The sequence below is a fragment of the Columba livia genome, chromosome 23 (genome assembly GCF_036013475.1).
Source record: "Columba livia isolate bColLiv1 breed racing homer chromosome 23, bColLiv1.pat.W.v2, whole genome shotgun sequence".
Taxonomy (NCBI): Eukaryota; Metazoa; Chordata; class Aves; order Columbiformes; family Columbidae; genus Columba; species Columba livia.
In genome coordinates, this window is record NC_088624.1 from 5,522,581 (window position 1) to 5,534,684 (window position 12,104).

General features: G+C 50.6%; 3 protein-coding genes across 4 annotated transcripts in view; 1 reads left to right on the forward strand and 2 right to left on the reverse strand.

The window, feature by feature from the left end:
- The window catches only part of LOC102097818 (Feather keratin Cos2-3), a 37,076-nt gene that overhangs the window by 13,536 nt on the left and 11,436 nt on the right, over nt 1-12,104 (reverse strand). The window lies entirely within an intron of this gene.
- LOC135576199 (feather keratin Cos1-2-like) lies at nt 2,268-3,358 on the reverse strand. The gene is made up of 2 exons (XM_065039939.1): nt 3,204-3,358; nt 2,268-2,914 (listed from the first exon to the last, which is right to left on the reverse strand). Exons 1-2 carry the CDS (start codon nt 3,351-3,353, stop codon nt 2,588-2,590), a joined length of 477 nt encoding a protein of 158 aa, XP_064896011.1. The 5' UTR covers nt 3,354-3,358; the 3' UTR covers nt 2,268-2,587.
- On the forward strand, nt 3,446-9,685 carry LOC135576196 (feather keratin Cos1-1/Cos1-3/Cos2-1). 2 transcript variants are annotated; one of them, XM_065039934.1, is made up of 2 exons: nt 3,446-3,544; nt 9,068-9,685. In XM_065039934.1, exons 1-2 carry the CDS (start codon nt 3,461-3,463, stop codon nt 9,392-9,394), a joined length of 411 nt encoding a protein of 136 aa, XP_064896006.1. In that variant the 5' UTR covers nt 3,446-3,460; the 3' UTR covers nt 9,395-9,685. The 2 variants fall into 2 exon arrangements, with proteins under 2 accessions (XP_064896006.1, XP_064896007.1); XM_065039935.1 differs by lacking the exon at nt 3,446-3,544 and adding an exon at nt 8,635-8,779.

Sequence of the window (12,104 nt, forward strand, 5' to 3'; positions counted from 1 at the left end):
GTGTATGCATCTAATTGGACCAAAGGGTGGGAGAACCTGTTCTCTGAGGAAAGGCTGAAGGAGATAGGTCTTTTTCTGCTGGATGAACAGAAGGCTTGGGCAGACCACCTCAACATATTCTAGTACTTAAATAATATTGACAAAGAGCATGGCAGCTCTCTCATTCATAGGAATCACATTTAGAAGACAAGCAGCAAAGAGTCCGAAGGTCACTGGGAGAGGTTTCAGTTTGCCATAAGCAATACCTTTTCTACAGTAAGACCAGTCCTTCACTAGAATGACCTCCCAGGGATGTGGTAGAGTTGCCTTCACCACAAGTTTCCACAATGTGTTTGGACAGGGTGGTAGCCAATCTCATCTTGTCTCTCTTTCCCATGAAAGATTGGACCAGGTGATCATTCAAGGTCACTTCCGCTATTCAATATTCTATGATTCCCTGTCCCTCCCAGTAACACCCTTCAATCATGATGTCACAATATGCCATTCACTCTACTGCACCACTGTCATCACAAGAAAATCCTCATTCCAAAAGAGTTTATTGCAATTGAGATACACTTTTTTTTTTGCAGAGAAAATAGGATAGTGCGTGGCTATTGTCCTCTTAATTTCCAAGACTTCTTCACTGTAAAAGACATACTCTGCAGGCAGGGAATAGCAAAGAGGGACACGAACTGTCGATCTTCTTCTCTAGAAGCACAGTCACGATCAAGAGAAATGAGAACCCCCAAAGTGTGAGTCAGCAGGTCCATATGAGACTTCCATCTAGAGTGGCAGATGCATGTATCCAGAGGACTGTCTTGATTGCCTAGGTCTTCAAGGCAACAGCTCCCATTTGCATGGAGATGCTCCATGCTGGGGCCCATTGCCTGGTCCCCAGGGCAGAGTAGGCCCGTGGCAGCATGCGGCGGTGCTTGTCTTCCTGGGTTGAGGACCACTAATCTTCTTCCCAGTTAAACCACCAATGCTGGTGCTGTTTACTGCAGAGCTTGGTGGGGGGAGAGGTGCCCTGTCATGAGGGCACAGCCCTGCACTTTGGTGTGCCCATGGGGTTCCCAGGGTGTGCAGGGTTTCTTGCAGGACAGCTCTCCAATGACCAGGGTCTGGACTGCTGGGAAGACCCTGTCATGCAAGCCATCTGCCCAGTCACCCTCTGTGCAATCATGACAGAAAAATGGCCAGAAAATGCACCTTTGAACACTCAGTGCTGACCCGGGGCTGCAGTGGACCTTACGGTCATTAGATTCACAGCAAGTGGGGACTCCATTATGTGGCCTGAGTGTGGCTGATACAAATCCCAACTCGGGAATTATCTCAGCCAAGTGTAAGGTGCTGCCCACAGGAAAACATAATCCCAGCACCTTCTGGGAGCTATCTGGCTGGGGAGCAGCTCTGTGGAAAGGGATCTGGTGGTCCTGCTGGACAAGCAGCTCAATAGGAGTGAACAACGTCCTGCTGCAGCAAAGAAGGCCAACAAGATGCCCGGTTGCATTAGCAAGGACATGACCAGTGGAGACAAAAGAAGTCATTATCACACTCTACTCAGAGCTTGTCAGGCCAAATCTTAAATTTGTGTTCAGTTTTGGTCACTTCTATACAACAAATACGTGGATGGACTGGAAATATTCCAGAGAAGGCTCACAAAGATAATCAACAGAATGAGAATCTACAGCATAAGGAAAGGCTGAGAGAATTGGGGTTGTTCAGTTTCGAGAAGCAGGGGAGACCTCAGCACTATGCTACAGGATTATAAGAGTGCCTAGAAAGAAATGGAGACTCCCTTGTTACAAGCAATCACATGGAAAAGACGAGGGGCAATAGGTGCAAGCTACTCCTGGGAGGTATCTGATTGAACCCCTGAGCAATGCTATGCTATTGTATGATCTGGATGCAGACCAGTGTCTGGAGAGCAACTGGGCCCTGCCAGATGCTGAAGGACTGCATGAGGTTCCTCGGTCCCGCTGTCTGAGCCCATGTGTGTTGACCATGCACACAAGATCGGGTAATGGAGGGGAAGGAATAAGAGAGATGAGAGTGTGGATTGTCCCCAGGACTTGCTGTTTCTCAGCCCCACACCTGCCACACCTTAGAACCCTTTACTCACTTAAGGCCACTGCCTGTAGCATTAGCCATGAATGTGTTCTTCAGCTCCAAAGGAAAGGCCATGAAACAATCCACTGCAGGGAGTCCAACCCTCCCCTTCCTCCACTTTTTCCCTGAGCAGACTGGGAGAGTTACCTCAGAACACAGGAGGACTCAGAGGCCCAGACTTGAATGCAGCACAAGTTTAATGAGACTCAAGAACAAAAGGAGGTGGCTCAGAGGGAGCACCATGGACAGCCATAAGATTGCAGTGAAACTCCTGCAGAGTGTCAGTCTGCCTGCCCTGCAGAGGGAGGGACAAAAAAAGGTCCCTGCCACACTGCCCTTGGGAGACAGAATCAGCAAAAGCAAGAGAGAGAGAGACATGAGTCGAAGAAGGAAACAAGAATTCAGAGCTCTGAATGCAATGCCGTGAAGCTCTACCTCCTTTCAAGGACCATGTTCCAAGGTCTTGAGAGGTTCTTGCCCAAGGACATTGCCAGCATCTTTAGCAGGGTCGGCATCTGCTGCCACAGTAGCGGCTGGTAATGCAGGAGAGGTCAAAGCCCCCAGAGTTGATGGGCACTCCCTCACAGCTGAGGATGCTGCCAACAGCAGCGGAGGTGGAGGAGCCCACAACGGTGTTCTGTGGGAAGGAGCTGAGGATGGGGCCGGGCAGGGTCACCACCACCGGGGAGGGCTGGATGGCGATGGTGGAGCTCTGGCACTGCCTGACACAGGGCTCATTGCAGCTGTTGGCCAGCGGGGTCGGGCCACAGGGCTGGCAGGGCACGCATGGGTTGCAGCAGGACATGTCTCTGGGACAGAGGCTCACCTGAGAGGACAGGATCAAACAGAGCATGACGTGCACATGAAAAGCAGCACTGCACCCAACCACAGAGGGCACAAGGCACCTCCTGGACCAGAATACGCTGCCCACCTCAAATCCCAGCAGCCACCTCCACTAAGTCCCTGCATCTCTCAACAGAAGACCTTCTCTCCCCTTCCCTCTCCCATGAGAATCAGCTCCCAAGCCAGGGCAAGGACAGACCCTGTCAGCTGAGACACACATTGAAAAAATACACCGGATCCTGAAGCAGGAGGACAAGAGGCATCACACTCACCTGATGCCCAAGGAGAATGAAACAAGAGAAGTGGATGAGAGAGCAGGGAGTTGGGCTGCCATTTATAGGAGTCCTGCACTGCCTCAGGCTCAGGCACCCTTTGTGGAAGCAATAATTTTCTGACAAGCTCATGATGAATATAAAACACATTGGCTAATGGCATGGGCTGTGTCCTGATTTTGTGCACTGCCGCCTTTTCATTTCCTGTTTTCTGCCATGTGCTTTCCCATATGAAGGCTTTTTCTGTAAGTGCCAGGATGAAAGGCCTGAGGATTTCCAGGGTAGACAGATGTCAGCATGGGCAGAAGACTCAGGCCAAGTGCTGGTGGCATCCTGTGCAGGTAGGTGATTTTCAGCTGGGTCATTACTGTGGGCTCCTTTGCGGCAAAGTTGTCCAGAAAAGGGCAACACTGTAATGTTTCCCATCCGGTGACCAAGGACTGACATTTGGGACAACATGCCATATCCTTTTCTCTTGTTTCCTCCACCTTTCTGATGGTTGTTCATCGCTGGATGCAAGCAGGCCTCTGTTGGGAGTGTATGATACTATCAGGACACTAACAGTGCTCTCGGGATGATTTTGCTGGGCTCCTTTGCCTTATGCCCTCTCCTTGCACTCTCTGCAGGTCCTCAGGAAATGCCAGGAGATTGTCTGGGGCCTGGTTTTCCCTTTGGAACTTGAATCCTTTTCTAGCACAGTGGTCTCCAGCATGTCCTCAACAAAGTACCCATTTGCTGATGGTTTTCTGGCTTTCTGTGAGCATACAGAATGTTGCATGGTTCGATGCAGACCTACACGAGCACACTTGTGTCCCTCTGTACCTCTATGACCCTCATCATGAAGACACATGCATGTTGTAGCAGGCGACTCTTCCCTGGTGTGTCCAAGAGCAGAGTAGAGCAGCAGGTTGCCCTTGCCAAAAGGAGCCCATCTGCAGCTGAGTGGTGGTGCTTTTGTCCTGGCAGAGAGGTTCTCAGAGAGCAGCTGGCCAGCCTGGGGCTGAGTGAGGCAGTAGCTGTGTAGCTCTGATCAAATGCGCATTAGACTGGGGTCCAGGTGTAGCTCTGCTGTGAGATGGAGGGCCTAATCTCTGGGTGCATTAGGGAGAGTCCAAGAGTTTTCAGTCAAACTCCTTTGCTTTTCAAGCACCACATCCCTATAAAAGAACTGAGTCAGAGGGCCCATCAGCTGTGTCTGAGAATGCAGGGACGTGTGTAGTAGGGAAAGCCACAAACACTCTGATGGTTTTCACAGGTAGGTCAGTCAAAGTCTGTGTTGGATCAGAAAGGAACTGTTGTGTATTGACCACAACCCCACAGTCTGCATCCCACTGTATTGTTTAAGAGTGGATCAAATAGAGAAGCCTGCAATGAAGGATTGAAGTTGAATCTGTTAAAAAGAGTTAAGGAATGTGGGGAAATTCTTAAGGCTATTTTGAATGTTTTTTACCATCCCGCTTCGTTTCTTATTGTTAGCAATTTAAATTATTCTTCTCCAAGTCAGGCCTATTTTGCCCCTAATGATCATTGGTGAGTAATACCCCTGTCTTCACCAGGACCCATGACGGTTTTCACCTTATGTTTTCCACCTGTCCCGTGGATGAAGGAGACTGTAGCCAGGTGGGTGGGTGCCTGGAAGCCAGCCAAGGTCTTCTTGGATTTGCAACAGTTATGGCAGTTAAAAGGGACCAGGACTGTCTGTCATTTCCCTGCTTTACTTCTGCTTTCTATCTGTGCCATCACAACCAGCCTGTTTCTCCTGCTCTCGCTCTTGCTCTGCTGTGGGCTTGATCAGCGGTAATGTCAATTGATATTTGTGCTCCTGTACCCGGGATATACGAAACCTCTGCATGCCATGCCCCCTGGTTCTGGAGATGCTGGGAAGCCTAAGATGACCCTCTCTGGCAAAAGCAATTTCTCCTACAATCCTCTCCTTACATCCCCATAGCCATCTTCTGTGTCTGAGCCTCCTGCCCAAGACCACCTCCACCCAGACCAAGAGGAATGGCCTTGAGTGCTTATGATGCTGCTGTCATGCCAGGGTCTCCTGCAGCACTGGCGTCTTCCCATGGACACAGCACAAGACGGGATCACCGTGCTTGAGGCATGCTCAGAGGCCAAGGGGAATGGTTCTGAGCAGAGATACAGCAAGGGAAGGGCTGAAAACCCACCAAAAAGACCCTGGGCAACTGATGGGAGGGGAGGTAGATGCTGTGCAGCGGGGAGCAAAGGTTTATTTTCCTGAGGCCAGGGATCCTCCTGCATGGCCTGTAGCCACAAAGCCACCTCAGCCCAGCCTCAACCCCCTTCATGACAAACCAACTCTCCTCTGCCCTCTCCCATAATCACGATCTCAGAGCACTAACATGGGACCAAGGGAAATGTGTCAGTGGAGTTGTCCTTGAAGGCTGGACCCCTTCCTATAAGAGGAGGGCAAGGAGACAAGGGAGTTGTCATTCACTTGGTTCCTAATGTGAAGGAGTTGACTGAACTTTTTGAGGGAGTGACCAGTTGAACTAGTTTTTCTTTTGTCTTCACATGGCCTCGGGCCCAAAGGTGCACACTGCATAAACTACAATTTTTCTGCATGCTCCTAATGATGGTAATTCTGCAGGTAATGACATCACACGTGCTGCTGTTTCTCTTAATGTTGCCTTTGAATTCCCAACCCAAGTGCCTCAACAAGGGTGCTTGGCTAAGGAGTGAGAGTAGCTCTGGAGAGACATTTTGGACAGGGCTGGGCTGCAGCGGTGTCTCCTGAAGGGGTGGGCACAAGAGCTTTTCTGGACTTCAGCATGGGCCTGGGGAGGATTTGGACAGAAGAGCATTGCAGTGATGGGGGGCAATTCAATTCAGGGTCCCTGTGTGTTGACCCAAAGGGAAGCCTGAATTTCCTGGTATTGCTGCTGCACCTTGAGCTCTGCATTTCACAAAATCTTGGAATTGTTGAGGTTGGAAGGCATCTCTGCAGACGACCTCGCCCAATGCCTCTGCTAGAGTAGGGTCAGCACATTGCCTAAGAGCTCTATCAAGACAGGATTGGAGTATTTCCACAGCTAAGACTCCACAACCTCTTTGAACTACTTCTTCCAGTGTTTGAGCACCTCCACAGTGAAAAAGCTTTTCTTTGGAGCAGCGGATGCACAAGTGGAATGGGAAGGGTTCTTCAAGGCAGGCAGAGCCCCCACGCGGCTTTCCACCACTGGTCACTCACTGCAGAGTTCCCAACTCACTGGGGTGTCTCAGTGGACCCCAGATCCCACAAGGGAACAGGACTTTCCCCACAATTGCCTGATGGGAAGCGGGTGTGGAGCAGTGCACAGTCAAGACCCTCAGCCCAGCCAGACCAGCCCAGCCTCTTCTGTCTACTGCTGAGAGGTGTCTTATGCAGGACATGTGCCATCTCCCAGAATACTCTGAGGACCCTAAGGAAGGTCTTTCCCTCCATCATTTGGGGAGGAGGAAAGGCACTGTGGTGTGGGCCAGAATGCCTGCATTTAAGGAAAAGCACCCAGTTCTGGGCCTCCGGTTTAAGCAGGACAAAGGGTTACTGGATGGAGTCCAGCAGCAGGCTAGGAAGACAATCAGAGCCTAGAGCATCTTCCTTAAGAGGAGAGACTGAGACAGCTGTGTCAGTTCAGCCTGGAGAAGAGAAGGCTGAGAGGTGATCTTATCAATGTTTACAAGTATCTTAAGAGTGGATGTCAAAATGATGGTACCAGAATCCTTTCAGGGCTGGCCAGTGATAGGATGATGAGCAACGGGCACAGGCTGAAGCACAGGAGCTTCCGTCTGAACAAGAGGAATAACTTCTTCTAGGGTGACAGAGCACAGGAACAGGCTGCCCAGAGAGGTTGTGGAGTCTCCTTCTCTGGCGACTGGCTGCTTTCCTCCGTGTGGTGATGTTAGCTGGTGTTTGAATCCCACTCTCCTTCTCCAGGCCATAGGACCCAGAAGCTACATCTCCTGCATCTCAGCCACAGCCAAATAGTTTCTAAGAACAGTTTGGAGTCAGTGTCTCATTAGAGGCTTGGAAAGAGACCTTACAGCACTGCTGGACTTATCTAGTATTGCTGGCACTTGGGATGCTTGGCTTTGTCCAGCGCTGGTGCTCTTTACTGGTGCTGTTGGCTACAGGCCTCATGTTCACCATCTTCCTCCTCTCAGCCTCCCCAGGCTCTCAATCTTTTTCCCATAGCTCCTGGCTATGGACAAGCCTCATTCACAGAGCCAGGTGAATCCTGTATCACCAAAGCATTTACAAGAGCCAGATGCAAAGACCCTGGCAAACAGCTCAGCCCTTTGAAGCTGCCTGGAGCCAAGATAAACTGAGTTGTCCAGGGTTGGGCTTTCTCCTCAGTGAGACCAAAGGGCTGTGGCACTGTCCCTGACCTCTTACATGAGGGGCTGAGACTGAGTCAGTGCCTGGTACTGACACAGAGGGGTGTCAGTGTGGGACTCGGAATGGTCAGGCACAACTATGTACACACACACATGCACTAAACACATATCCAACGTGCTCACGTGTGCAACAGGAATCTCAGAGATGCACAGACGCAAGCAAATATGCACGAGGCCAGAGACGCGCAAAGAATTGTACAGGAAAAGAGAAACACGGTCTCACCAGAGGCACACAGGTGTGTGCACGGCCAGGCAGACAAGCACATGGATGAGCATGTGGGGAATCAAAAAGGCTGGTACACAGTCACACTAACAGGCACAGTCTCACAGATGAGCACATAGAAATGGACTTGACTGAGGGGCTGCCAGGGACCTCCCCTCCGGAGCAGGGATGGGGCACTCTAAGCAGGACAGATGCACGGGCAGCATTGCTTGGGGAGTCTCAGGGATCCATGGACTGCCCAGAGACAGGAGGCCAAATAGGTTGCACTTTCCTCCTGAGGGCAGCTTAGAGCGAAAGAGAGATGAAAACACGAAGTGCAGCCCACCCTCCTAGGAATCTGAGAGCCGGAGACTGGTGGAGAGAGCCAAGGAAGAAGGACAGAGGACAGTGCACACAGTCACAGGAGTCCTTGGGGACAAGTCAAGGATTGCAGTGCTGGGAGCAGCTGGGGCCCTTGCTGTCATTAAGATCATACAAAAGAACCCACCAGAGTTTCCCAGGCTGACACCACCTGTCTCCACTTGACCCTCCTGCTCTGAGTCCCTGTCTTCTGAACACAATGATTCATTCTTGCCCCGGAAATCCTGGGATTTCTCATCCAGCCTTCTAAAGAAGCGTCCGTGACAGAATGGACATGAACTAAAAAGAAATACGTGCCAACATGTGTCCAACCCAGAAATCGTCAGGCCTCTAATCCCGGCAGTTAAAGATGAAGCCATCACGTAGGAAAATATGTGGCAGATACCAGGAAATGGAAAGGCAGCAGTGCAGGAAACCAGGACACAGCTCATACCATTAGCTGGTGTGTTTTGCATTCACCACGAGCTTGTCAGAAAATTATTACTTCCACAAAGGGTGCCTGGGCCTGAGGCAGTGCAGGACTCCTATAAAAATCAGCCCAACGCTCTGCTCTCTCATCCACTTCTTTCACCTCCTTCTCCTTGGCAATCAGGTGAGTATGAGGTCTCTTCTTCTCCTGCTTCTGGATCCAGTGTCTTTCTTCAATGTGTGTGTCATCTGAAAGGGTCTGTCCTGATGGGAGCTTTTTCCTGTGGGAGAGAGAAGGGGAGAGGAGGTCTTCTGCAGAGAGAGATTGGGACTTAGTGGAGGAGGCTTCTTGATTTTGATGTGGGCAGCGTATGCTGGGCCAGGAGGTGCCTTGGCTCCACGGTGTTTTGGTGCAGTGCTGCTTCTCAAGAGCAACCCCTCATGCTTTATTTCCTCCTGCCCTCTCTCTCAGGTGAACCTCTGGCCCAGAGACATGTCCTGCTGCAACCCATGCGTGCCCTGCCAGCCCTGCGGCCCAACCCCACTGGCCAACAGCTGCAATGAGCCCTGTGTCAGGCAGTGCCAGAACTCCACCGTTGTCATTGAGCCCTCCCCCGTGGTGGTGACCCTGCCCGGCCCCATCCTCAGCTCCTTCCCTCAGAACACCGTTGTGGGCTCCTCCACCTCTGCTGCTGTTGGCAGCATCCTCAGCTGTGAGGGAGTGCCCATCAACTCTGGGGGCTTTGACCTCTCCTGCATTACCAGCCGCTACTGTGGCAATAGATGTCGCCCCTGCTAAAGCTGCTGGCAACGTCCTTGGGCAAGAACCTGCTGAGACCTTGGAACATGGTCCTCGAAAGGAAATAGAGCTTCATGGCATTGCATTCAGACCTTTGAACCATTGTTTCCTTCTTCCACTTGTGTCTCTGTCTTTTTCCTTTGCCGATTCTGTCTCCAAGGCCAGCCTAGCAGTGACCTGTTTCTCTCTCGCCCTTCAGGAGTTTCACCACGTCCTTGGGGCTGTCTGTGGTGCTCCCTCTGAGCCACCTCCTTTCCTTCTTGAGACTCATTAAAGTTGTGCTGCATCCAAGCCTGGGCCTCCGAGTCCTGTTTTGCTCTTCGGCAACTCTTCCATTCTTGTCAGGGAAAAAGGTGGATGAAGGGGAGGGTGGGACTCCTTGCAGTGGATTATGTCACTTTGCAACACAATTAATCAGTTCCATGTTTTCATAAATAAATTGAGTGGAGTTGGTCGTGAGGGACAGTCAACTTAGTGGGTGTCTCACCCTTGCTTTGCTCCCTTGAGCAAAGACATAGGCATTTCCTAACCAACATTCTCTGCTCTTCCCAGCCACACCTGATGTAATCTCCAGCCATGGTCCACATTAGACCTAATAGGCACTTTGGTCATTTAAAGTAAACAATTAAGAATGAGGCAATTAAGAAACCAATGCACCCAGGAACTGTCACACATGCAATTACATGCAACGGGAATCAGCCATTTCATGGCAATGGTGAGTTCCAGCAGAGCAGGAACGTTGGTCGAAACTCTGCCATGTCCTTTCTGCTCTGGTCCATATCCACACCTGAGCCCTGGCATGGTAAGACCCTTATCTGGGGTAAGTGTTTTCTCTCAGTCAGAAACAAAGGTAGTTTGTCCTTCTGAAAGTAACTAAAATGGTAGATTTAACCCACTGCAGCTTTGCTTCTTCCCTCTTGTCTGGACAACTGATTCCTTCTGGTCATATACTGGGCCATGGCAATGGAGAAGAAGACACCTGTAATTGATCTCGTTCCCCTGGGCCTTCCATCCCTCCCAGGGTGGGCACGTGGCCCCATGTGCCATTATCTTCCCCATGTATCTTTGAATCCTGGAAGAGAATGACCTCCATTCTTCTGTCTCCTCATATTTCCTTGGTGGAGACCGGATAAACCACCACTGTTGTGTCAAAAATGATGGAGACTTTCCTTGCCTTGAGGAAAATCATCTATGTTGCCTGCTTCTGGGCACAATCATTCTGATGTATTCCAGTCTTCCTGGCTACCACTGAGTTCATGATCCTCTCACTTACGTCCTGGAATTGTAACGTCACCGTATGCAAAACCTCTTTCCTGCAAGCCTTGGTAGCAATGGCATTGGGATTCTGGTCATCTTCACACCATTGCCACTTCTGCTGACTGGCCCTTCTGCATCAAGAAAGCCACTGCTGGGATCCAAGTCCCCTGACTCAGCCTTCCCTGATCCTGATCTGACAGCCACCACCACTCTTGTGTATGCATCTAATTGGACCAAAGGGTGGGAGAACCTGTTCTCTGAGGAAAGGCTGAAGGAGATAGGTCTTTTTCTGCTGGATGAACAGAAGGCTTGGGCAGACCACCTCAACATATTCTAGTACTTAAATAATATCAACAAAGAGCATGGCAGCTCTCTCATTCATAAGAGTCACATTTAGAAGACAAGCAGCAAGGAGTCCGAAGGTCACTGGGAGAGGTTTCAGTTCGACATAAGAAATTCCTTTTCTACAGTAAGACCAGTCCTTCACTAGAATGACCTCCCAGGGATGTGCTAGAGTTCCCTTCACCACAAGTTTCCACGATGTGTTTGGACAGGGTGGTAGCCAATCTCATCTTGTCTCTCTTTCCCATGAAAGATTGGACCAGGTGATCATTCAAGGTCACTTCCACTATTCGATATTCTATGATTCCCTGTCCCTCCCAGTAATGCCCTTCAATCGTGATGTCACAATATGCCATTCACTCTACTGCTCCACTGTCATCACAAGAAAATCCTCATTCCAAAAGAGTTTATTGCAATTGAGATACACTTTTTGTTTTTCTGAGAAAATAGGATAGTGCGTGGCTATTGTCCTCTTAATTTCCAAGACTTCTTCACTGTAAAAGACATACTCTGCAGGCAGGGAATAACAAAGAGGGACACGAACCTTCGGTCTTCTTCTCTAGAAGCACAGTGACAATCAAGAGAAATGAGAACCCCCAAAGTGTGAGTCAGCAGGTCCATATGAGACTTCCATCTAGAGTGGCAGATGCATGTATCCAGAGGACTGTCTTGATTGCCTAGGTCTTCAAGGCAACAGCTCCCATGTGCATGGAGACGCTCCATGCTGGGGTCCATTGCCTGGGCCCCAGGGCAGAGTAGGCCCGTGGCAGCATGCGGCGGTGCTTGTCTTCCTGGGTTGAGGACCAGTACTCTTCCTCCCAGTAAAACCACCAATGCTGGTGCTGTTTACTGCAGAGCTTGGTGGGGGGAGAGGTGCCCTGTCATGAGGGCACAGCCCTGCACTTTGGTGTGCCCATGGGGTTCCCAGGGGTGTGCAGGGTTTCTTGCAGGACAGCTCTCCAACGACCAGGGACTGCACTGCTGGGAAGACCCTGTCATGCAAGCCAACTGCCCAGTCACCCTCTGTGCAATCGTGACAGAATAATGGCCAGAAAATGCGCCTTTGAACACTCAGTGCTGTCCCGGGGCTGCGGTGGACCTTACGGTCATT